Raw genomic sequence first — 26,570 nt, 5'->3', positions numbered from 1 at the left:
GGCGAAGAGTTTCACAGAACAGGCTGACATTCTCCACCCGCCCTCCTATTCCGGCTCTGCTCCTGATGCATGACAGAGCCTTGACAGGAGAGCCCAAGGGGCGAAGCAAAGCTCTACTGTGCATTGGAAATGCTGTTTATCATTATTATTAATAGCTGGGGCTTAATGGACTCTTCCTATATTCTGTGCCCTATGCTAAATATTTTAGCTACATTATTTCATTTGATTCTTATAATAACTCAACAAGGTAGCTATATTTTTATCTTTGTTTTATGTATGGATTGGGAGAGACCCTCAGAGAGGTTGAAGAACTTGCCCAAGTTCACACAGCTGATTAAGTAATGGAGCAAGGACATGAATTCAGGTTTTTCTGTCTCCAGAGTTCATACTATACCTCAGAATCCATAAGAACTTGGGCTCAATATATCCAGAGAGGACACATGGTAACCGGAGGTGCTGCAGAAGTCAACTCAGTGCTGAACCTCACATACTATCATAATTTTTTTCTTTTGCAGTTTCTGGGGATCAAACTCATATGGCAGCTATTTTATTCTTATTCCAGATGTGCAGAGTTCCAGTGGTTCTTTTCAAACAGATTTAAATTGCAGCAGGGGTATCAAAGTTAGATGTGAGAAAATACCTGCTGGCAGCAAGGGCTTGCTAAATTTTGGAATTGATTACAGAAGCTGAGCAATTTCCTGCTTGTGACCATCAGACAGAGGCAGAGAGCAGCCCATATGGCTAGGGAACCTGCTGGGAATCCTGCCAGGGGTGATGGGGCACCGGTTCCCTGGAGGTCCCTCCTGACATCCTCACTGACTCAATTATTGTTTGTATCTCTATTTCTTTCAAAGGTTGTACATGCTCCTGAGAACCCCTCTCTGTAAGCTAGTGCGAGCATGTGCACACGCAGGCACTCACATCTCATTTTAAACCAGGGAAGAGAACAAGCTCTCTTTGGCCTGGGGAAAGAACATTAATAAAGAGCCCAAGCAGATGCACAGGATTAAAGTATTTTTCAAACTAATGATTTGATTGATTGCCCCTAAAGGCCCAGGCAAAGAAGAACACAACTTACTTGGCTTCACAGTGAGCGTGGTCCCATCCCCAAAGGTTAATTTGCCTGTATTGGTGTTACACAGTGTTCAGTGCTATTGCAATAACCTTGACTGGGGCCTCTAGGAAGACAGGTGGAGGTGGGGAGGCAAGCCGCAAAACAAAACCTGAAATGACTGCCCATGGCCAAAACAATCTCCTTGTAATTAGGTTAGAACATGGGAGGAATACTAATACCTAGCAACTTCCCATCCTGGTTCTATTTGCTGTAATTTTCCTTGAAAGAACCGGCCTCGGCAGAAGCACCCCCTGGGAAATTCACAAAGTGGCTTCTGCTCTGTCTCTGGGGATCCCGACTCCTTTGTAATTCCTGTGGGCCTGAGTCTATTTTCATACACTTTCTGCCTTTTTCTTCTTCTTTCCCTGGACTTTCCTCCTCGTGGAGGGTCACCTATTTTCTCAGGGAGTGACTACATGATATTAAAAGCCTAAGGACAATGTCCCAGGGAAAATGTGCATTAACAATCTTGTTTTCCAATGGGTATCAGGAACCACCCAACACAAACGAAGCAAAGAAAACACCACCTGTGTTTTGACAGCTTCTACATGATGGAAGACAGGCTTCTTGGGAAAAATAAATTAGCCAGAAAAAGGAACTTACTTGGTGTGACTGAGAGTTTGGTGCCCTTCCCGAAAATGAGTCGGTAGCTCCCAACCCCAGAGTATCCACAGAGTTTCCTTTCTTTGCAAAAACCCCACAGATGCTGAGGAAACCAGACCAACTCACAGCCTCACAGCCCAGGAACAGCTCTGACAACAACTCAGATATAACAAGGACCAGACAATAGCAAAAAAAAAAAAAATGAGAGAGAGAGAGGGCATTCCAGATGCTTGTCATGGAGGGGCCATACCTTGGAGTCCCACAGAGACCTGGCTAGAGACCTAGTCCTCCTTCCTGTGCACAGCCCAGGTATTTTCTGGTGACAGACCTGACTGGTTTTTAAGATATTCCTTTGCCAACAACCCCTTCTTTCAAGCAATTGTTTTTTATATCTTCAGCCTGAGCATCCCTAATCCCCAAACTGAAATCTAAAATGCTCCGAAGTGTGAAGGCATAAGGCCACTAGTGGAAAATTCCACACCTGACTTCAACTGACAGGTCTCAATCAAGATGGAGATGCATAAAAAAAAATTGTATAAAATTACATGTAGGCTATGGATATAAAGTATAAAGAAGACATGAAGTGAATTTTGTGTTTAGATTTGGGCCTCATCCCCAAGATAGCTCATTTTTGATATGCAAATATTCCAAAATCTGAAAACATACTCTATAGAGAAACTCATCACAACACACCAAACCAGCCCTTACAGTAACGTTTTTTTTTTTTTTTTTTTTTTTCTTTTTTGGTGGTGCTGGGGATTGAACCCAGGGACTTCTGCTTGCTAGACAAGTGAGCTATGTCCCCAGTCATTTTTGGGGAGGAAACTGATATTGAAGGAAGGGGTTAAGGTGAATGTGTTCTTTATCTGCAATTGGAATTGCTTACAGTGAGAAACGTTTATGTATTCCTTAGACAAATTAAAATTAATCATAACATTAAAAACTACAATGTATTTAAAAGTGGCCCTTAGATCTCAAACATGTCTTTCTGTGCTCCCAAGGCTATGGGGTCTTGGGTTCTCTGTGCCAGGGCTTTGGTCTCCTGGGATAGGAGGAGGGAACTGGGCCAATATATATGGTCAGAACTGGCTAAAGGTTCTGAGGAGAGAGCAGTGTAAGGCCCAGTTCAGTGTTTTTCCATCATTGCTGGTTGACTTTCAATTTATAACAGAGCAATTGTTCATCTTCCTCCTCAATACTTATGGCTCAGTTCTAAAAAGACCTTTCTCTTCTTTTTTAAAAAGTGCTGTGATTTGAACCCAGGACCTCATGTACATTAAGCCTATACCTCATGTATACCATTGAGCTATGCTCATGTCCCCTAATAGTCCTCTCTTGGGGCAAAAGTATTGCTAGGTACAGTGGAAAAATCATTTAAGGGAAGAAGCCATTGCCGATCAAAATCAGGGTGGCCAGGAATACTTACTAGCAATCACAGAAATTCTTGTCCCCTCTCCAAAGACAAGCTGCCTGTTTCCTGTATTCCCACAGTGATTTTTCCCATAACGAAAACCTGAGTTTTCCTGGACCTTCCCTCTTTTTAATCCTCTTTCCTGGTAGAATCACCCAGATATCTTCCCAGGTAATCATGGCTTTGTTTTCCCTTAGGACAGCTTTGCCCTTTCTCTTTACTGCTCTACAAAGTGTGATATAATCAAAATGCCCCTGGCTTTGTCTGTCTACGCTCTCCCTAAGAGCATCCATACATGGAATTGTGTCCCAAGAATGCATTTCTGAACTGCCTGCAAACTTTCACCTTATTGTTAGCCTGTGGAAAAATATTCTAGAGGAAACCCTTGTCAGGGACTCATGATGAGTACTTTGCTATTTTGTATGTAGACATAGAAGACCTAAAAGAAGAAAGAGATTTGGAAAATGTACAGAGTGAGAAGGTGTTGTGTTTGGCCAACTTTCCATGCTTGTTGTCTCTGACATTAAAGTGGTCCTTGAAGAAGTTATCTCCTGCTATCCTTTGGAACAAGGGAAGTGAGAAGGCATGGGAGGGACATCAGAGTCAGGAACCTCAGCAAAAGCCAGAGACAAAAGGAGGCAAAAGGAGAAGAATTGCTGGGGTCATTTCAAAATCCAGTGTGAGGTTTTTGTTGGAGCCAAAAATCACACCGGATTTAACAGTGTGTTCAAAAAAGTCTCCTGGGGACAAGCCCAGGGAGAAAGACTAAAAAATGAATTCTGGAATTTTTCATGAAATTTTTTACTCTTCATAATATATAAACAATGAAAAAGATAACTGAAGCCTGTAAATGTGGCTCAGTGGTAGAGTGTTTGCCTGGCATGTTCAAGGCACCAGGTTCAATTCCCGGCACTGCCAAAAAAAAGAAGAAAAAAAGTTAAGTAATATTTAGGTAGCAGAAGACTGGCAGGAACTTTCCCAGCACTGGGGTAGTAGAATTTGGTATTTGGTTACACTGTGAAAGGGCCCAGGACCTCAAGGCCACCCACCTGTCTTTGAGTTTAAGAAACATTTCCCACTCATTGCTCAAAATCCTTTCAGCTCAATGGGAGTCAATATTAGAAAATTACACAAACAGTACTTACTGGGAAGAACACGAAGTTGAGTCCCTTTTCCAAAGATGAGTTTGTAAGAATTTTGATTGGCACTGTGATTGGGACCACAGCAAAAACTTCCAGTGACTTTTTGGGAAAGCTACACCTTCCTTGATGGATATTTCACCTTCACGGGGCTTAACAGATTGCCTTATTGTCTGTTCTCCTATAATAAACAGTCCTCATTATCGGTCCAGCCATCTTTCTATGTCTCGTGGTTATTTTACTTGAATTTTATGCTGCTTACTGCAAATATGTGGAGAGGAAATTGAATGACCTCATTTGACACTGAGAGTGAATTATAAAAGCAACACTTCAACAAACTCCTTTTGGATATCAAACTGATTCTGTGTCTGCAGGCAAAAAATATCTGGCAGGCAACCACCAAACTAGAAATCCCTTCTTCAGAGCCCAAACAAGGAAGAAGTTAGAAATTGACAACTTTGGGCACACAGCCAGATTTCCACCTGAGATGGACTTGCATTACAGAGCCCTTGGCCCTGAGTTGTAAGCTCTACTCTATAGTTAGCCATATCACCAAACTCTGAGGATGCTTTGCCTCTGGTCAAGTGAATGTTTATGGGGATCATTCATTTTGGCTTAGAGGTATCCTAGTCCACAGATGTGTCCTCTCACCACAAAGAGATAATCATCAACACTGATGGATCCTTGTTGGATACTTGAAGAATCAAGCCCCATTGCCTCCACCTCCTCCTCCACTTTACCCCAAAGATGCTTCTTAACAGTCATTAAAAAAGATTAACGGGCTGGAGATGTAGATCGGTGGTAGAGTGCTTGCCTAGCACACATGAGGCCCTGGATTTGATCCCCAGTACCAGAAAGAAAAAAGTAAACAAGTGAACAACAACAACAACAACATCACAACAAAAAGATTAACCTGGGCTGGTTATACTTACTACATCTAAAACAAAGGAGACAACTAGCTCATTTTCTTCTGTTATTTCCCTGAGCTAAACCATTATAAAACAGGCTATCCTATTTTAAAGTCACTTGGGTTGCTCATTTCAAAGTCTCAGTCCTAACCCATTGTGGGGTTAGACAACTTGACAACACTGCCTCTTAATATTGTTTTTTTGGTGACATTTGGATGGATCTTTTGTCCCCCAAATGGCGAGAAACTGACACCCCAGGAGCACCCCCCACAAACATCCATCTCCTGAATGCCTTTTTCCCTCCTCCCCAAGGAGGAACATTTAAAAAGTTTTTACTCTCCATGGAGGCATGATCAGTAAACAAAAATCTTGTCATGCCTGCCATTTTATTTCACTATGAATTCCCTTTCAGGTGTTGATAAAGCCGTTTGGGATCATCAATTCATCTCTGAATTGTTTTATTTTCCCCTATTGCATCTGAATAGTAAAACTGTGTTTTTAGGGAAATGTGACATGTATGAGACTAGATGTGGACATTAGTCAAAATGGGATAGTGCTTGGGTTTCCTATTAGATCTTTTACAATAAATATATGTGTAGGCATGAGAGACAAAGAAGGTAGCTTATAAATATTAGTAGCATTTAAAATGAGATACACTCTCATTTTTAATAGATGACAAGTTCTGTGGGCAAATTTCACAGTAAACACACAAATCAATGCAGAATATAGTTTAAAAGATTCTGTGGCCATAAATAACTCAAGGTCCCAATATCTCTCTGGAAGAAGGAGAGCTGAGCTACCATATTAAAGATGATTTGGGATGATCTCATTTTGCATCTATTTATTCTTATTACTCTATTCTCAACAATTATGAATGTTTCATGTATTTGCAAAAGTAATTTCTCACAAGGTACATTTGTTTACATATTAGATTAAATTTCCCACTAACTTCACAGGATCTATTTGTTTGGTCAAATATAAACAGAACATGGACACTTACTGGGCTTCACCATCAACTGGGTTCCACTTCCAAAGACGACTCTGTTATTGTTATTCCCACAGCATTTCCTGCCTTTACTGAAACCCTCACTGAAACTCAACCAAACACATGGCATCATGGTGAGGGGCAGTTGAACTTGATGTGCTTTTTTTTTCCCCCTGATGTTTCTGGAAATGGGCCTTTTAATCATAGGCAGAAAATAATAGGGTTTGCTACATAAGGCACATCATTTCTCCTTTAAAAAGACCAAACTTATAAGCTTTTTTTTTTTTTTTGCTACTAGGGATTAAACCCAGAGGCACTTAACCACTGAACCACATTCCCAGCTCTTTTTATTTTTTTATGTTGAAACAGGGTCTCACTAAGTTGTTTAGGGCTTTGCTAAGTTGCTGAGGCTGGCTTTGAACTTGTGATCTGCAGCTGGGTGTCATTGGGATCACAGGCACGCACCACTACATGCTTTTAAAACTCCTTTGCATGTCTACACTGAAATCTGCCAAAGTTGAATCAAGTAATTTGGTAATAACTCTTTCTCTCACTTTAAGCTCAGTCTCAGATACACAGGTCTGGAAAGATGAGGCATTCCCATATCCACAGGGATGTTTTGCCATCCAAATTCACCTCCAGACTACCTAAATTCCATGGCCCTGTCCTCCATTATGAGTCAACTTATTTTTAAGCCTTCTCAGCATGTCTAATGCCTATGTGATAGCTTAGAAAATATTTTCCTAAAGAAATTCCACCATGGACTCATACATTGTTTCAGCCAGATAGGGGTAAGGGGTAACAACACAGTCTCCCACAATCCTAAGAAGGTCAGTCCTGAAGTAGAAGGAGGAAATGAACGTTTTCCACTACAGAAAAGATTACTATATTACAGGCAAGGATGGGGCACACACAAGTGCCTTTATTTCAAAGCTTAGCCTTGGTTGAATTTTAATGCACACTAAAAGTGTATTAAAGAGAGGAGTGACCATCCCACACAGGAATAGGAGGACACTGATTTTCTTGGTTAAATAAGCTTTAGTGGAAGAATTTTAAGTTTGGAGAGAGAAGACATGATCTCATCCCCAACACTGATTCTTCAGATTTGAAGAAGAGTTCAAACCTGAGAGCAGCAGGTGTTCGGAATCAACAAAAGGGACTTATTCTAGGGAAAGTGAAAGGGAAGCAAATGTAGGAAATGGGGGGAGGTGTCAGATGGATCCCAGCTTTAATACTGAGCCAACACCCTACACCCTCCTTCCCCTCCCCATCCTCAGCAATCTCCCCAAGGATGGATCTGGAGCCTCTTTTGGAAGATACGGCCTGTAGAAGAAGTTGCTTGGACCAGCTGACAGAATTGTACAAATGGATTAGCAGAGGTTGTATCTACACGGGTAAAGGTGTGATCAGAGCTGATAAACGGCTGGAAAATAGGATTCACAGAAGCAGAATACCTGCAGAATTTAGATGAGAAGAATTTTCCCACAATAGTTTTTTTTTTTTTTTTTTTTTTTTTTCCCCCTCTCCTTAGGGTTTGTCTGAAATTAGCACCAATTCCCCTTCTCTAACTGATGTGCCATGCAGGAGAATGGGAAACTCTGAGAGCCCAGCATGTGTGGCAGATAAAGGATGACAACAGGGAACAAAGTCAACCTTCAGCCTTCCTGTCATCAAAGGTGGCTATTATCTCCCAATTGCCATGGACAGAGTCCATCTGACAAATCCCACTACTCACGTACTTGGCTTGACAGAAAGCAGAGTGCCAGACCCAAAGACGAGCTTGTTTGCAGACCCATAATTCACACAGCTCTTTAGAGCCTTACACTAACCCTCAAGGGAGGCATGGCAGGATGGGGTGAGGACAGGCTGTGTCTTTCCATACTTAGAACATCTCAGTTCCAACTACTGCAAAAGTCAGCTTGCCAGGTACCCTCTAGCCTTTATATTCCCCTGATTCAGCTTTTTTCCTTATGTCCTTATGGGGTTTGTGCTGAAGCACAGAATCCTGGGGGATTCACTAGCAAGTGCCAAGAGCTTTGCAGGCACCTCAGGACTGTGGCCCAGGGCAAGGATATCAAGAAAGTTTCAGGCATGCTATAGTTCATCTACTGGTCTTTGCTGGGGCCCTTTCCCTTTTCTTTGAATTTATTCTCCTAATGAAATGAGGCTGGCTTATCCTTGGAATAGAATTCTAACATATCAGAGGGAAGTAGACGCTCCCTAATAACTCTGCTCTGTGCTCTTAGAGGGCTAGTTAAGCACCATCCATTCTGGAAGCAACCAGACCAAACAAGAGTTGACATTGCCTCTCACTGGGAGTGAAGACCCCATTTGGGTTGAATGTATTGTCTCTAGCAGGCTGGATTGTTCTTAAAAATATAATTTGCATGCTATTCTTCGTTCATTATTCAACTAGTGTCTTCTCTCCCTTACTGTCACATATCTGAGACTTACCTGGCTTTATAATTAGCTTGGTCCCAGAGCCCCAGATCAACTGATAGTTGCTATCCACACAGACACAAAAACCTTAACAAAAACCTTCACTGTCCTTCTGGGGAGCCTATTAGAGATAAAGCCCAGATAAAAACTCCAGAGCAAAGCACATAAAACAATGTAGGAATATTGACTATTGAAGATTATTTGCTCATTTAATTACATTTGATTCCCTTGCCCATTATAGATTCCAGACACAGATGATGAAATCAAATGACTAAGCATTCAAAGTCGATCTAGGTCTCTCTGCATATAAGGGAAGCATAATTCATAAACAGTTTTCAAATTGGAGAAGTTGAACTTGTTTTACCTTTCCTGGTATTTTAAATAAAAATGTAAAAGAGAGAAACAGATCATTTGCTTGGAGTCACAGTGCATCTGACTCTCTAGTGTCATATTTTAACTGCTGATAAGACTTTCTTCAGCAGCATGGTATTCACATGTAGATTGAACTGATTCGGTTTACAGAGAGCTGTCTCCGGGAGGAATGGTGTCCCAAGTGACCATGGGCCCTGCAGCCAGGGGCCTGGAAGGCCCACAGTGCTGGAAAGAGGACCTGTAGAACTGTGAGACTGTACTGATACAGGTTGTTTCTAGAAAACACCTTTTCAAGTTTGCTCCTTGGTTTCTGGTACTTACTCGGCAACACATGTAATCTGGTCCCAGTCCCAAAGATGAGCTTGTCGGTGTAGGAGGACACAGTGATACTGAGGCCTACAAGAACCTCCTGACACCCTCTGCTCTTCCCTATCACCGGTACCAAATGATTACCAACAGCAAAGAGGATTTAGGGATCCATTTAAAACTCCAATGCCATCCAACAGTCAATTTTTGTTTGGATTAAGTTTCATTTCTTAGAAAATGCCTATCGTTTGTGCTTATTATGTTTTCAACTCACAAAATGACAACTGTGGATAATTCACTGTAAGAAAATAGGAAATCTCAAACTCTAATCCTAGTCCTGAAGTTTTGTGTTTTTGGGGGTGGGAGGGTTGACATAAATTACTTAACTTGTCTGTGCATCAACTTTTCTGACTGGAGCAGGTTTGATGATGTGGGATCCTCTTTACCTTATTAGAGAATGTCGTGAAGATAAGAAGGGCTGCTGCAGTACAGGGGGTGCAGCACTGAAATGCATTTTGAATAACGTGGGGAAATAAGTTTGTTTGAGTCAAGGTATTATTTACACGAATGGCAGGGAATATGTTAGCTGAAGTTTATTGTCAAAATCAGGAACATGAAAGCTTTCTTAAAGTGAAAACTAAAAGAGAATATATCTGTCTTGGGTGATTTTCTACAAGAATGTTAGAGGACATAACCACTTCATCTGCCAGAAGAATCAGGCATGGAAAGGTCAATGGAATTCTGAGGCCTCATGAAGGAGGAGAAGAAGACAAGCCTGTCCTCCCAAGGCAGTGATTGAGCATTGATTAGGTCCCTCGACATGCCAATTCCCTTTTGCTGTTGGTAGCATTAAATGGAATCTGTCCATGTTAGTTTTTAAAATGAATCTGACCTTTTTAATGGTCAAAATGGCTGTGTTGGTAAACCCAGGAACTGTATCCCATAGGTGACTAGTTGGGGATCCGGAAGGGGACATGAAGAACTCTATGATTAAGACATACTAACCCCCAGAAATGAGAAAAGACACTTACGTGGCATAACAATCACTTGAGTGCCGGACCCAAAGTGCAGCACACCCCCATAGCCTGTTTGTCCACAATGGTTGACTCGACTACAAAAACCCTGCCACCTCGTCACAACCACGTGTCTTGGGTCCCAAGGTAGAAGCTAAAGTTTCTCAGGCACGAGAGAGGATTCAGACACAGGTATCATGAGACAATGGTATTCCTTATTCCTTCCAGCGGCTCTTCCTCATCCTGAGGCCATCCCCAGCCTTCTTGTAGATAGTCAGTAGCCCATGGTTGCATCTCCACCCCTGCTGGGCTCTGCTGCAGGGAGGCTTCTCCCAGGTCCCTGAGCCACTTCAGATCATTCACAGAGCTAAGCACCTCCTCAGAAATACAACCGACCTGCCAAAGAGGCAGGCAGCAGTGTGTGGCGGCCCTGCTGGTACTGGGGTGGGCACAGAAGTTAGGAATATAGAAGAGAGACAAGAGTTCAATAGAGCAGTTAGAGGTGGAAGGACTAGGACTTGAATCAGGAGGGTTTCACTCCAGGTAAGAAGAGTAGACACCTGAAGACAGCAGATGTTAAAATTTGCCATGCTCTGCTTTGTGAATACACATGAATTGTGGGGGAAAGAGATTCTCCTGGCTCTGTCAGTTGCCCTGACCTATTTAGTACTGTTCTTCCTCCTGTGATAACCTCCTACATGCCCCACGCTACAAACAGAGTCCACCTCTCTGTCTTGCTCCTGTGGCCCAGAGCCATCTGACCAAGTATTCTACACCCGTGGGTAGGAACAGCAGCCACAAAACGATACTCAGAATCTGTTTCTCTCTTCCTAATTAGGCTGTCAATCTGTTTAGCTAATAAGTCGTATAAAGTGCCTTAATCTCTTCCAGGGAAAGGAGTCATATAAATGCAAAATAGCAGCAGCAATAAGTCAAATGGCTTGCTGGGTATCTTTTCATTCTGTGTAGAGATGCTGTTTAATAGAAGGAAAACTTTCTGTGGGGAGAAGAGACAGACTGGGGAAAAATACAACAGCATTTGTTTTTATTAGGCTGAGTCTATACAGCACAAAGTAAAACAGATTTGGCAATTATTTAGGTAATGTGACAGTCAATTCAAGCAATTTTAGGCCCAAAGAAGTTTGCTCAAGGAAGTGCCTAAATATCTGGATCAGCTACCGACATTAATCAAATTAACTGGACGATTGTGCTGTGTAGACACAAACTAATAAATGTGCCCTGAGATGGTTCTCCTGAACAGCTTACATTTTATAAACTTAACATTAAAACTGGTCCAATATTTACACCCACTCATTTCATTTTGGCTTTGCAATTGACATCTCCCATTTTTTCTTACAACACGTGTCTTACATTTAGAACTGCAAAGGTAAGAGTGACCTTCTCCCCAGAGAGCCTTATCAGGTTAGCACTTGGAAGCTCATTTAGAAATTCATTAGGTGTCTGAGATGTGAGAGTTGGTCATTATAGATTAAGGGATTTTTCTCAAGTGGTAAAGGACTTACAGGGAATAATAGTGAGTTTTGTTCCACTCCCCAAGATGAAGTCGTTTCCCCCAAAGTTGGCACAGTGCTTCTATCCAGTACAAAAACAATCTCCTCCTCTGTTAACTTTCCTTCTTCTTCCTATCTACAGCTCACCAGGGGCATGCAATCACATTTGACCTATTTAGTGATAACCTTTCAAAAAAACATCCTATAAAAATTGCTATATTCTGTTTTTAAACCAAAAATCTAAACAACCAACAGTCCCCTTTTCTCCCTCCCCCATTTTTTTTCAAGCACAAACTTGTCATTTTTATGGTACTTATATTTTCCTTGAGAGACAGTGCTTGAAGAGTTCTGGTGGCCACAGGGGTGGACTTTGCTTTAGAATACTATTCTGTAAAATCACCTTTCTTTTTAGTGAATCACTCACACTGGTTGTTTTTATTTTTCCCAAGTTGACCAAACTTGCATTCTGTTAGCCTTAGCCTAGAAATTCCAGACCTGATTTACTTCAAGTCTTGTTCCCCTTCTTGCCACTATCTAAAACCACATAGGCTGGAAAGGATCATATTAGCCACTTGACACACACCTCTTACTTACTTTCATAAAAGGAAAGCAAAACCTAACCTTTGGTTAGAAGTTGAAAAGGCAGAGAAGGTTAAACAGAAGATGAACGTGATGGACAACTGTGGCTTGCTTGGGAACATTCAGGCCTACCTGGTTTTATCTGTAAAGTTGTTCCTTGGCCGAAGGTTAGTTTTCCTATATTGCCAGTCACACTGTAATGTTGCACTTTACAAAAACTGCAGTGGGGATCCTTTCTGTTTTTTCATTCCTTCCTGTTAGCAACCTGATCTAATAACAATAAAAACATATTGACTGAAGACTTACTATGTGCCTGCTATTATACAATACCCTTTCTAAGTATTAGCTCTTTAAATCATCTACTATTTCAGTAAGCTATTATTATTATCCCCACTTCACAGATGAGGAAAATGAGGCATAAAGAAACTAGATAACTGCCCAAGGTCACACATTGAGTAAGTGGCAGAGTTAAGATTTGCTCAAGCAGTCTAATACCAAAATTCACATTCTTACCCACCATACCAATACATTTTATTACCCACCATGCTTTTTTTTTTTTTTTTTTTGTACCAGGGATTCAACCTAGGGTCTCTAACTTCTGAGCCACATCCCCAGTCTTTTTAATTAATTAAATAGAGACAAGTTCTCACCAAATTACTGAGGGCCTTGCTAAGTTGTTGAGGCTGGCTTTGAACTTGCAATCCTTCTGTCTAAGCCTCTCAAGTCCCTGGGATTACAAGTGTGCACCACTGCACCCGGCTTTGGGTTTCTTTTGCAGTAAAAGTGACAAAATAGTTAGCTCATTGTCCCTGATAAGTATACCATGAGATGATTCCTCTGGAAGGCTTACATTTAAAAAACTTAACATTGAAGTTAGTTCAATATTTATACCCACTTTCTTTATTTTGGCACTGCAACTGACATTTACCTCCCACACTTTATTTTTTTCTTTACTGCTCATGTCTCACATTTAGAGCTGCAAAGGCAAGGATGACCTCCTCTGTGGACAGCCTTAACGGGTTAGCACATAGAAGACTGTCTAAAAGCTCATTTAGGAATTGATTAGTGTCTACGTCAAAGATGTCTCTCCCGAAGCCACCTGGCTCATGGTGCAACTTCCCCTCCAGAACCGACCCAGGACCTAGCTCCAGGCATAGCCACAGCAAATACTGCTGGGAACAATTTGGTTGAGTGAAACTAAATTCTGAACACTGGTCACTGAGGTGCTCTTGAAGAATTCCTGGAGAGCATAGCTTCTCAGGGGATGCCAGAATTAGGATGAAATCAACTCCTTTCCTGTAACTTATAACAAGTCACCATAAAGCTTTAAGCCAAAGAGAACTGGGAGATACAGATATTATATGGCCTGTTAGAGCCATTCTGGATAATCTGTGGAGGGGAGACATTCTCTAGCTCTGTCACTGGGATGACCATAGGCCTGGAGAGCTCCCAGCAGCACTTGACTTGTCTTTGGTTAGGGGAAATAGTATTTACCAGTGGCCCAAAGTGAGGTTGGCATAGTACTGATTAAAGACATGAAATGGGATATGGATCCTTACTTTCTCTAACTTTCAATGCTTTCTGGCAACCTTTTTTGGTGGGGAGGGATGGGCCACCAAACTGTTTGTTCTGTACAAAAAACAGTCTAATACTCTGTCATCCTGCCATTGCACTTCTGGATCCCTCTATCTAGTTATTCTGATTAAGGGATAGGCAAGGATCCAGTTTCAGGGGACTGGACAAAAACACTGGCTATAACTGAACTTTGTAAACATTAGGGTTAAAAAAGAAGGAGTCAGTATCAGAGATATTCGAACTGCACATACAGGTTTGAGAGCGTTAACATGAAGACTCACTTGGATTTACGGCCAGACTTGTCCCCAATCCCCAAATCAGCTTACGGTTGTTGCCAATATTACACAGTCATAGAAAGCTTTACAGAAATGGACCAGCCAATGTGTACCAGGAAATCCCTTTCAATCTCCAAATCCGGCCTGTGTGCTCCTCCAAATGGGATCCTTGCCAAAGAGGCAGTTGGGAAGACTGTTTATTATGGTGGTCAATTCAGAGTGTGGTCAGGGTAGAAAGATTCCTCCTCTGTCCATCTCCAGACCAAGCTGCCCCCTGACCAGACCAGCAAGGATTAGTGCAATTATGATAAAGTTACTAGAGAAGGTTTCTCCCACTCCAGTGCTCACTCATCCCTATGCTGAACACAATCAGACTCTCTGCTCCAAATTGTTAAGACAAAAAGGACAAGGAATCTATTTATCTACAGTACATTTGCTCTGGTGCCAGACAATTACATATGTATTCATTTTCACATGTACATATGCCATATAATCATTAATGATTAGAATTAATATAAAAAACTGAGTGGAGAAAACAGAAAACGGAGCTTAGCTAGGCTTCCTTTTAAAGTAGAGCATTCATTATGGATTCAGCAGAGATACTCACAGGGTTTGACCATTAACCTTGTTCCCCCTCCAAATGTGAGCTTGCTGCCTGCATTATTATTCACACAGTGATCTTCAGCTCAGCAAAAACCTCCTAGAAACCAAACTAAGTTTTCCCTAAAGATCTTCTGGAAGGAGCGATACCATGAGCACAGAGAATATTAAGTAATTGTCACTGTAATAAGCTGGCACAGAATCCTAGTACCAGCTTGGATTTCAGGACTGTTTCTGCATTGGATGAATGAAGGATATTCTTTCTGAATATTCTAAAGAAGGAGTTTTTCTGCACAAGCCCAGAATACTGACTGCCCAAATCCCAGCGCATTCTCTAGTGTTTTAGATAATAATTCTCCAGGGTTGTGAAAATCATATACTTCATTTGGACAAAGTGGGAACAATTTATGTCCATGGCACTAAAGCAAAAGCGGATAGACTCATTAAAATGGGAGCGATTGTGGGGAACTGTCACTGCCCACCTGGTAAGAAGGGTCAGGATGTGACCCATACCTCCCTGATGCTGGGGCCAAGACACTGCACACTGAGGTCCAGCTCCTGGAACAGCTAAGAAGATGCCCAACTTTTTTATTGCCCAGAATTAGATAGAGTCACTTGCAATGGTCTGCTCTGGGTTGAGCCCAACTCCAGATCTTTTCCCCTTCTGCTTAGATAGTCACCAGGAAAAGGACTTTTCATCAGTTTCTTTCCTTGTCCTAGGTGAGACTGCTCCATTCACACTATCCCCCACCAGGAGATAAGATAGGCAAGATCTAACCTGAAGTCATTCCCTTATAATAAAAAGGTGATTTCTCCCAGTCTTTCTAGGTGATTTTTTTTTTTTTTTTGAGCCTCTCTTAATTTCAACATAATTGGAAGGAAAATCTGAGAAGGAACCTCCATGGGCACCACCACTGTCAGCTTGGCCTCCTTCCTTTCCTTACCACTGGCCACCTTGAGAACGGAGGGCTTAACAAGTCAGCAACCGACTGCTCCAGGGAAGAACAAGAGATACCTAGGAACTATGGCAGCTTTTCTTTACCCTTGCTGTTCAGAGTGGAGGGACCAGGATTGCTACTTCACACAGCAGTAATTTAGCTTCCATACTTTATAACAAGTATCTTCTCTTGTCTTTCCAAGTACAAACACCAAGAACTTTTAATATAAAGTCTGTTTTGCCTATAATACTCACTTGCTAAAACCTTCAGCCTGGTGCCTGCTCCAAAGACATATTTGTAGGTTCCTGTATTAGTCACAGTGTTACATGTCTCTACATAAACCAACGTAAGGTTGCATTTCTAGAGGCAGCTCTATGGTCCCATAATAGGATGTTGTATGTACTTTTCCCATTGAAAGGACTTGATCTCATGTTTTCCTAAAAGGGATTTTCTTGGGATTATATTTCAGTCTATACAGAAAGACTTCTGTTTCTACAGGGGCAAAGTTTGTAAAACTTCCACAATCTTATGCTATCATTATCTTAAGTGTATTTATTAAGAGGCTGATTTAGCAAATGTGCTAGGACTTAAATATATCTAAATGGCTGTTGAATCTTTCAGAGTTGAACCCTCTCTGAGAGTGAGTTTATGAGCCACAAAAACAAACCAATTGACATTATTTTATGATTACTCCTCATTTTGGACTCAGAACAGGACCAGTAACTAGCATGAGTCCCTCCCCTACTGATAAGTCTTGGCTCTGACAACCTTTTGATTATTAACGAAGGAGAAATCTGTCTTCAGAGGATAAAGCCGTCATGGATGATGCAAAAAGAAAGTCCTGTGGCCTCTGAAGGAGGTTTCAGAAGAGGTGAGCAGCGAGTGTGCGGGACAGAAGTGTGTATCACTTTGGGCCGGGTGCTTTGTCTGGGTCACTCATTTAAATGTATAAAGCCTATCTGTCAACCCATCAGCCCCATTACCCTATTGCTGTACTTGGTTGAGGCACAGAGGGTTGTTGATGAAATACTACCAAAGTGTGAGATGGTAGACATTTCTATAGGTGCTGTGCCTGCATGGAAGGTACCCATCTCAGTAACTAACAGTAAAAATCAAAACAACCAACCACAAAACCTACTGAACTCTGCAGGGTGGAGGTAGCCTGTAAATTTCCAATATTGCTTTCTGTCATCTATCTTTATTACTCTCTCCCTGACAGCTTCACAACTTGGATAAACATTCCACTTTATCACAGATAATCCAGTTGAGGTGGGAAGCCCTCCCAAAGGCTGGGATCTTTGCTTCTCCCCGAGGAGGGACTCGGCCAGCTTAGATAATGGGGTGAAGTCTGTGTGGGGAACTAGTTGACCCTGGAGTGAAGAAGCGGGCTGTCCAAAGAGAAATAGGTTCACAGCCAGGGATATCCTCCCTCACAAAAAGTTCTAGGGTTCTGCGTCTCTCAGAAGGAGAAGCCACACGCAGCTTATAACTGCTGCCCCCCTCCCTGGAGTCCTCAGGGAGGACTCACTATTTTTTGGTTCAACCAGATGACACGGCCTAAACCCACTGGATCCTCATCACTTATCTGTTGAGGACACGCTTCCTTGGCTACACTGCTGCTTCGGCAGCCTCCCTCTTTATTGGTTTGCTTTTGTCTCTATCACAAAGCTTTTCTTCTTATCTCTGCCTCTTTCCCAAAGTCACAACGTGCATTGTGGACCTTTGAAAACCAGTGACTGCAGTATTAGTACAATTTATCAAACTGCCCACAGACCTGATAACCAAATCCAGCCTCCAGGGAAACATGTATTCATATCTTTCTCACACATCCGACATAGTTAACAACTGCATGCTAAACGAAGCAATTAAATTTAGCTGTGTTTCAACAGGTCCCATTGGATTTCTTTCCAGAAAGGATAATTAGTTAACCACAAGAACTCACCGGGTGTGACCAACAGTGAGGTGCCTTTGCCAAAGTTGAGGGTATACCCGCTATTTGAGTTCCACAGTGTATTCTCCCTAAACAAAAAACCCCTGGCAGAACCCACCCTGTTCCTCCTCCTCCTAGGATCCCCTATTGGATAATGTCTAAAAACTAATCACAGAGCAGTCACAGACTGCTGCTTATGCACGGCCCTTGATATTGTAAACAAGGTTCTCTCTTCCAGGAGACTTTTGATGAAAAGGTTATCATGTCCTACAGGGAGGTAGGCAGTCACTTCTGAGAAGCACCATCCTGGGGAGGAGGCCTTGCCACATGTTATGATGCCCAGAGTTTTCCTATGACCAGCTGAGGGAAATGCCAGTCTAGACTGAGGATAGTGGGAACATTGATCGGGAGCAATTCCGTGGGGTTCAAAGGTGAAGGGGGAAAGTAGCCACAGAGAAAAAGTTGGCAAATTTCTTCTCTCTCTGTGTAGTTGCACTCACTAGTGTGGTCTTTGAAAACCCCAACACTTACTTGGTTTAACAGAGAGTTTAGTGCCTTTTCCAAAGATGAGCTTTCCTTGGCTTCCTCGAGAATTCACGGTAATATGGGGCCTTACAATAACCAGCAGGTAGGAAGGACTGAGAAGGAGACTGAGCAAGTGAGATCATCTTCCCCTCTAGTGGGTATCTCACCACCTTGCAGCCTCAGCTCCCAGTTCCTTGGCAAGTTTAGGGCATGTCTCTAAAAATAACAGCTGACTCTGCAGATCTGAAGCCACCTGTTTTGTTTCCACAACACTGGGCTCTGGTGGGCTGCCCTTGCTTGACCCACTAAATCCCTAGTTTTTAATTATATATAGGATGATGGGACATACCAGATTAAAACACCTAAGCACAATAGCAAGTTCAGGCAGAGACATGCCACCTAGCACAGTTCCACAGTGGGGTCAGAAGGTGGCTATTTTAGGGACCAGCAGCATCATGTCATTCACAGCAATAGTTTTATAAATAACAATAGTAGCAAAAACCCACAAAAGAATTGAATGCCCTCCTCTTAGAGTGGAGGGCTTCTTATTAAGGAACACCTGGCATCTGAGTTGTTCAGTGTTTTAATTTTGTCATATCACAAAATCTAGGTTTAACACATTATTTTTGGCATTTTTATATATCCAGAGCCAATGAAGAAGTTAGTGAAGTTTACTACTCCCTCCTGACCCCATTATTTGAATTGCCAGAATTTGTTAACTAACAGACTTCCAATCAGCTCAGGATCTCAGACACAAAGAAACCAGGTACACCGACCCTCTTGGGCACAATCAGGGTCTTAATCCCACTGAAACTGCACAGCACAGTCCTGCCCCGAGTAGGGTGGCTTTTGAGATTGGTCCACTCCCCCAACTTACTTGGTTTTACTGTAAGTTGGGTCCCCGCTCCAAATCGTAGGTCATAGTTGTTATTATCACAGCAATATATGCTCTAACAAAAACCTCCTGCAGAAAACTTGTAGCTAGTTCCTGGTGTGACAGGGACAGCAGGGAGAGGCATTGACAAGTACCACACAATACAGTCATACCATTCATGTTTTTCCTTTGGAATGGAGCCATTTTGTCAGGCTTCTAGGCTGTAGCATAGGTGGTTCTTAGTGCACCAAGCACAGCTAAACTAGAACCCAAATTGTCACTCTGAGACATGCAATCAGTTTTCAATCACGTACAAACCAATGCTGCAAAGAATCAGGCCCAGGCACAAAGTCTGTCTTTGGGGACCACTATGTGTTAGGAACTGCTGGTGGATTGCTCCAGGATGTCTACAACTTGCATCTTAATCATAGGCTCAACATAGTGAAATCACTCATCTATGTAATTTCATGTTAATTGTCATGCCATCATCTCATAACTGGTAAATAATGAAGCCCAGCAGTGCTTTGGGGAAAAGGGTTGGCATTCGATTATGATCTCAGAAGGTCAAGGTTTTGGTTTTACTCCACCAAGAGGCTAATGAAATTGTTCTTCTCAGAAGTTGCGTGTGTAGGACATTAAACAAGTTTCCACAAGATTTCTCTGACAGTCACAGATTACTCCAGTCCACTTCCTCACATTCACACATATCACCCCTGAAAAGTTATCAGAGTAAATAGGACTCACTCCTCTATTTGAGAGTGCTTTCATTCTGTGGCTCAGAGTGACAAATTCTCAAACATGCTGTTCCAAAGGAAAAACAGTGTAAGCAAGACTGAGGAAGCTTGGAGCACACAGAAGTCATTTTCACAGGTGGAAAGGAAAAGCATCAGTGACAGAAATCAAAATGACATAGGTACTGATGGAGGCAAGTATTCTCCAAGAGGCCACCTCCACAGAATGGAGGGAGGACTCCAGTCAGAATAGCTCTTCCCTATAACCTACCAAGGTTGACCTGAAGTCTAGTTCCTGTTCCAAAGGCTAGTTTCCAGGTGTCGCTAGTGGTGACAATGTGAGATGCTCCATACAGGAACCTGAATCTTGATTTTCCATGTGGTCCCCTCTGCCTTCCTCAGAGCTCTGCCCATGATCTCTTCCCAGGTGCAGCCCTGGCAAGCTCTGCAGTGGTACCTCCTGCGAGGGCAGCAGGGCTCTGGCCACGTTCACTTGGTGAGCACTGCCTGCTAGTTGTCCTCTGTTGATGATGGGGCACTGACCATGATTAAAGTCAAGGAGTTGTCAGGTTCAACTCTGGAGCCATTGGGAACTGAGCCCTTTGTCCTTTCTCTTTCTGGGTTTTATGTTAATGGATCCCTTTTGTCACACTTGATGAGTGATGGGGCTGAGAAATCAGATGATTAATAGCTGTTCTGATTTAATGTCCCTAAGTCAGGCAGGGAAGAAGACAGGAAGACAGAAAAGGAGAAACAGCTCAACCTCTATCTATGCAACCATTTCAGCACTTCCCAGGAAAGTAATTTTTATTGCAAAGGTGCCACTGGTGAAGTGGCTCACATCAGTCTGTGTCCCAGTCCTAAGCTCACATCCATTGTCTGCTGGAGCCCAGAATTTCCAATAGTGGACTTCTAGTCAAACAGTTGCAGAAGGACAGATTTTGTAGTCCTTCAAACCTTAGACCACATTGCCTCCTTCACCTATGTGGCAGAAACCTGCTGTGTACTTAGGATGTTGCCAATGGTGGCAGTGGTACTAGAGGCTCATGAGCGGGGTCTGGACATGTCCCCGTATGATTGCATTTAGACTCCCCACCTCCCAGGTAGAAGCACTTACAGGGTTGGATGATCAGCTGGGTCCCTTTCCCAAAGGTGAGTCGACCAGCACCTGCAGTATTCACACCCTGGGACAACCCTTAACATAAACCAGTCTGCCAGAAACACATCCCCTGAGCCTCCCTGAGCCTCCCAGAGCCTCCACATCTGCTGGAAGCCCACAAACACCAGTGACAACTCACAGCCTTGGCCAGTGCTACTGGTCATTCCTTCCTCTCCCTTGCTGCTGGCATAAGAGCTCAAAACTCTCACAACCAGGTCAGGGGGCCTGGAGACCAGGGCTGGGGGGTGCGACACAGCTACGGCAATGGGGTTGATTTCTTCACAAGAGTGACCATGGCCACAAAACTCTCATCTGTCTTGTAGGTGGACAGTAAAGAGGACCTCCATTCCAGGTGCACTAAGAGCCTTCCTTAGGCACAAATATTTTAAAGGGACATAAAAAGACACTATGGTTTGTACATCTGGAATCTAAAGGAGGACAACTGAAATGTCAGGCTAGAGCAAATAATAGGAAAAGACATAAAAATCGCATTTTCTGCTTAGACTTACTGGGCCTGACTGATAAATGAGTCCCGGTCCCAAAAGTCAGCTTGTCTCTGCTGCCTTTCTTCTCACTGTTGTCAGTAGCTTTACAGAAACAGGACAGACACTTGTCATAAGTGTCTCCTCACCAACCTGCCTGCCTGGGCTTTCTCCTGACACTGATCCCAGAAATGCCCTACGAGCCGAGTAGCATGCAGCTTTTCTTACACCTAAGTCACAGGCTCAAGATAAATCTCCAAGCTCAAAACTACAGACTGAGGCTTCCATTTTGTGAGTCTAGAATCCCAAACAACAAGCAGTCTGGTCTATAGAGATGATGACTTCTTCTTCTTCTTCTTCTTTTTTTTTTTTAAGTTTGAACTTAATTTTAAAACTGTGGGTCACACCATTGAATTGGTGTGATTAAGTCTCTCAAAGACAATGCATGGAAATTCTTAAATGAATCACACTAATGAAAGTCAGGTAGTACACCTGGAATTTCAATTTTTTTTTCTTTTTTTCCTCTAGACTAAAATACTTCTAAGTCACAGTCTATTCAATATGTAATAAAACTCGGTTTGGGATTAGGAAGGGCTAGAATGTGTTTTGTACTCACGGGGCTTGACTCTCAAAATGGTTCCTGAGCCAAAGGTCAGCTTGTTTCCGTAGTTCACACAGCATCAAACCCCTTTACAACAACAGTCTGGGCGTGACTGGGGACGGGTGGAGGGAGGGGTGAGCAACTTAGTGCTGGAAACAGGACCATTCCACTTTACATTTAGCACCTGCTGGTATTTGGTCAAGAAGCCAAAGACATTATAATAATTGTAGAATCTTGTAAATGTGAAAAGGTTGATTGTGTATTGGAATTTGGCTCCTGTTTGCTCTTTTCTGCTTGGACTAGATAAATGCTATCACTCTCCCAAGATTTACTGTATCTTTTCTTTCAGGACTTTTCTATCCTTCTAGCCAGAATTTTCTTTCATCTCATTAATCCTAATCAGATCCTCCTGTTCCAAATAATTCCACTTTGCATCATGTCCTCCAAATTCCAAACCCATAGCAACTATCAACACTAATGATTTCTGGAAGCAGTGTTTGGAAAATGAACTCATTATAGCTGGATTCCACGTAGTTTTCTAATATTTGGGGCTCTGAGATGATGTGAACTACTGTGACTGTCTCCTGGGTAAAGCACTCTTATGCTGAGTTGCTCCTAGGATATTTTCCCTAGAATGTTAGGGTTTCACCTTGAGACAGTTCCCTGAATATTTCTGGCTACTCTGACATCTGGGAGGGAACAGATCACTGGGTCTCCAAGTCCCATGGCTCACCTCTGCCACTGTCTTGCTTCAGAACTCTGAGACCCTCTGAGCTCCCTGTTCCTACATTCAGAGTGAGGAGAGACCATTTTCTTGTCTTATCCAGAGGAGAGAAGAGAAGAAAGAGTCCTTGATGTCCAAAGGTTCTTTATCCAACCTGCTTGGGAGGTGCTTTATAATGTAATTTTCACTGTAAGAGTCTGAACCCTCCAAATCCTCAATTTTCATGCCCTTAATTTCTAATGCAGAAAAGCAAAAAACAAACAAACAAAAACAAACGAAAAAAAACCCACCACCACCAACAACAACAAAAAACTGTCCTTAGGTAATGGAGCAGTTAAGACAGTTGGGAAATCCAGACTTGGAAAGTTTCCATATCTCCAGTTCTTGCTCTTTCAGTATGTTTTAATTTTCATTTTGTGAGGCTGTCTTTGGTTACAAAGTGAACATATTCAAACTCTATAGCTTTTAATTACAGGAGTAAGAAATCTATTTGCCCCAGGTTTTGCACATTACTCCGTGTACACATGACTGGCACCGATCTCTCTATCAACTATCTATCTTCTAACATCTCAGACATAGTCCTTTTTAACTGTTAATTTTGGGCCATGCCCACACTGTAATTAGCTAAATGTAGATGTGCCCCACTGATAAGCTCCCTTGGGTGGGAAGACACTGGTGTTTTCCCCTGGAATCACTGCTTGGTCTTCCTACTTAGAGGAACCTTGCAATACCTAGAGCACCAGTTATTAGAACTTTTTCAAATGCCTTTGCTAGCTGCAAAAAGAAACACCAAACTGGATTAGTTTTATAAAATTATGCCACCTGACATGCTGTCTGCGCCTTTCTTGCTCTCCTGGTTTGCTTTTCTCTTTGATATCTTATGTTTCTACTATTTCTTCCAAACACTTGCAGTACTCAAAGTTAAAATTATCATACAAGATAAAAGTCATTCTGTCTGAATTCTCTTCACATGTCACATTAGCACATGATGGCAGCAGCAAAAACAGAATTATGAATCATATTTTCTAGTGATGAATTAAATATTCAAGACTGGAGTTCCCCCAGAAAACTCAGATATTTGGCTGCCACCCATCTCTACCAGTTATGAAAAAGGACAGATGGAAATTCTCAAATCTGTGTGGTCCAATGTGACCTCCAGAATCAGATACAGGCTGATTTCCTGACCAGGGATGAAGTACTTACTGGGTGTAATAGTGAGTCTGGTTCCAGTCCCGAAGGTTAATTTCTGGTTTCCGTAGTTAGACACACAGTGTGCTAAGCCATTATAAAAACTATTGCTCCAAACTCCAAACTCGTCTGCAAGTCCCCCCAAGCCCTGTTTCTCTTGAACCTATTGTCTGCAATGCTTCCACAACATCAAAGCCACCAGTGACCCTTTCCTATCATTTCCTGCTGGAACAACTGAGAGAAACTGGGATAAAAGACTGCTATTAGGAGAAGCTTGAAATGCATTTCGATTTTTCTGCCAAATTTGTCTTTAAAGATAAGAAAAAAAAATCTTTCTCTCTCTTGATGGTATCAGTGCATCCCTTAGGTCTAAACACAGGGGTGAGTCTGGACACCCCTGCCATCTTTTCACCCATTCACATCATCTCTTATTTCAGGTAACTGTGAAGTCACCTCTGGTCCTGCTCTAGCCTCTGTCCCTTCTCCCTCATTTGAGAGTCATCCCTTCACCCTTTGCTCCTGAGGCCTCTGCCATGAAGACCCTGACCTCTCTGGTCAGCGCAGATGAGGGAGTGTGAATGAGGGAGACCATCATTGCAAACGTCTCTCTCTGTCTTCCTCCCCACAGGAATGTTCAGGCAGGGAAATTAAGATCTGTTCTGGTCTTGATTTATGAATCTCTCCTGGGTGGAGGAGGGGGGCTGTTTGCTCTGTTCCAGAAAAGTTTACATCTAGAAGTAGAAAGACCGAGTAGCAGACTTTTGACGACTCTCTCTGCAGTTTAAAGGGTTTGTTCTATACAATGGTGATGGAAATTTCCTTTGACTTACTTGGAATGACAGTCAAACTTGTCCCCATCCCAAAATAGAACTTCTGGTTACCGGTGTTCCACTGTGATAGGAAGCTCAACAAAAACCAGGCGGAAGAGTGAGCCAGAGTGTACACCTGGGGCCCCACTCAACTGCCCGGCAGGCTGGCAGGCAGGTGGGCTGTCTCCTTCCCTGTGGGGGCACAGGAGCAAGGGTATCGGCAGGAAGGAGCTCCAGGGCTTAGAGCAGCTGTGACCATGTGCAGCTGGAGGGACAGATTCCTCCTGAGAGGGGATTAAAAGGAAGGCTAATGTGCGTCTGTACCGCTCGCTGCCTAATTAAAGGTGTAGGCCCATTTGCTTTATGCTTGGGCATTTAAAAAATTCTTTTTCTTTTAAGACTTTATTTCTCTCCTGATGATCATCTGACTCTGAAATGCATTTTAATCAGGAATCCTTATGACATCTTTTGACTCTGGGAAGGCTTTTATTCCTTTATGAAAACTTCTGGAACAATTCATTCTCTCTGAATGAACTCAGCCTGAGGCTCTGATCACCTTGCTGCTTCCCAGCCTGCCTCTTTCTCCAAAAACCCCATTATGCAGTGTCCCTTGTCCATTCCCTCTACCCCAGCTCGTCCCTCATGAGCAGGGAGAGTGTATTGGTAGACCACATGTTGTTTTTTAAATCACCCCTTTCAAGTCCCACTGCTCTCTGGGCTACCTTTTGAGATCTAAACCCACATTTGCTGATATGACCTTTTTTTCTGATCAAAGTTAATGTGTCTTAACTCCTTCAGCTTTGTGCCTTCAACTACCCTGCCACCTGCACAGCCATTTGAGCCCCATGTATGTGACTATCAGCCCTGCCACACTCCATAGACGACATCACGGGGAGACTTACTTGGAATGACTGATAAGCTTGTCCCCTGCCCAAAAGTCAACTTGCTGTAGGAGGTTGTGACACAGCCACACAACCCTTTACAATAACTGACAGGTGACCCTTAAAGAGCGTAGACCTCAGTCTCTCTCGCTGCCACTTCAAAAGGTATTTCAGGTGCTGTTCAGCATTACCTATGGGATCTGAGTCGGATTCACAGGTAGACCAGATTCTGTTGGGGATACAGGAAACTTGCTGGGAATATGTATTTCTCCACCTTGGTGCCATTACCATTTCTGACGAGCTTCAAGTTTTAAAAAGCATCATCAGCTCCCTGTCTCCTCCTCCCTTCTCTATATTCCCCCATCCATACACCATCCCCATCTGCATCTCATTTCCATCTCCAAGCTCTGGCTTGGTGACACCAGGTCCTCAGGCACCATTGATCTGCCTTCTCTGAGACAGCATATGCTCACCGGCAAGCAGTGATTAAAGGACTAGAAATGCCAGGTTCTCAGAGGCTGAGATCTGGGCTCCCCACTCCTTATCACTGGTCAATATGTTGTTCTCATTTGTCTGGCTAATGAAGAGCTGACCTTTTTAAGTGGCTGCATTTTGCTGAAATGACAACTGCCAGAGAGCTAACAACAAAGGCAGAGCTCTGAAGGCACTTTTGGCCTTTCAAACCACTTTGGCATATTTCAGTCAGCTGGATCCTGAGCTCAAATGTCAGCCTCTCAGTGTTGCTCTCATATTACTGGGCTTGGAGAAGCTCAACAAAAAATGGCAATATTGGCCCAACCTGCACCTTGCTTGTTAGAACCGGATTTCACTTGGAGGCATCTTGCACATTTGAGACATTCTCACAAGCCAGCGTTCAGCTGAAGAGTAGCTCTGGCAC

General features: G+C 42.8%; 1 protein-coding gene across 1 annotated transcript in view; it reads right to left on the bottom strand.

The window, feature by feature from the left end:
- Positions 1-26,570, bottom strand: part of LOC124973266 (T cell receptor alpha chain MC.7.G5-like) — a 260,714-nt gene that overhangs the window by 33,051 nt on the left and 201,093 nt on the right. The window contains exon 3 of the mRNA XM_047537299.1: positions 17,711-17,768. Within this exon, the coding sequence (XP_047393255.1) occupies positions 17,711-17,768 (58 nt within the window). The remainder of the gene's footprint in view (positions 1-17,710; positions 17,769-26,570) is intronic.

Source organism: Sciurus carolinensis, chromosome 2 (genome assembly GCF_902686445.1).
Source record: "Sciurus carolinensis chromosome 2, mSciCar1.2, whole genome shotgun sequence".
In the NCBI taxonomy this organism is placed as follows: Eukaryota; Metazoa; Chordata; class Mammalia; order Rodentia; family Sciuridae; genus Sciurus; species Sciurus carolinensis.
This window is presented reverse-complemented; position numbering and strand designations above follow the sequence as displayed.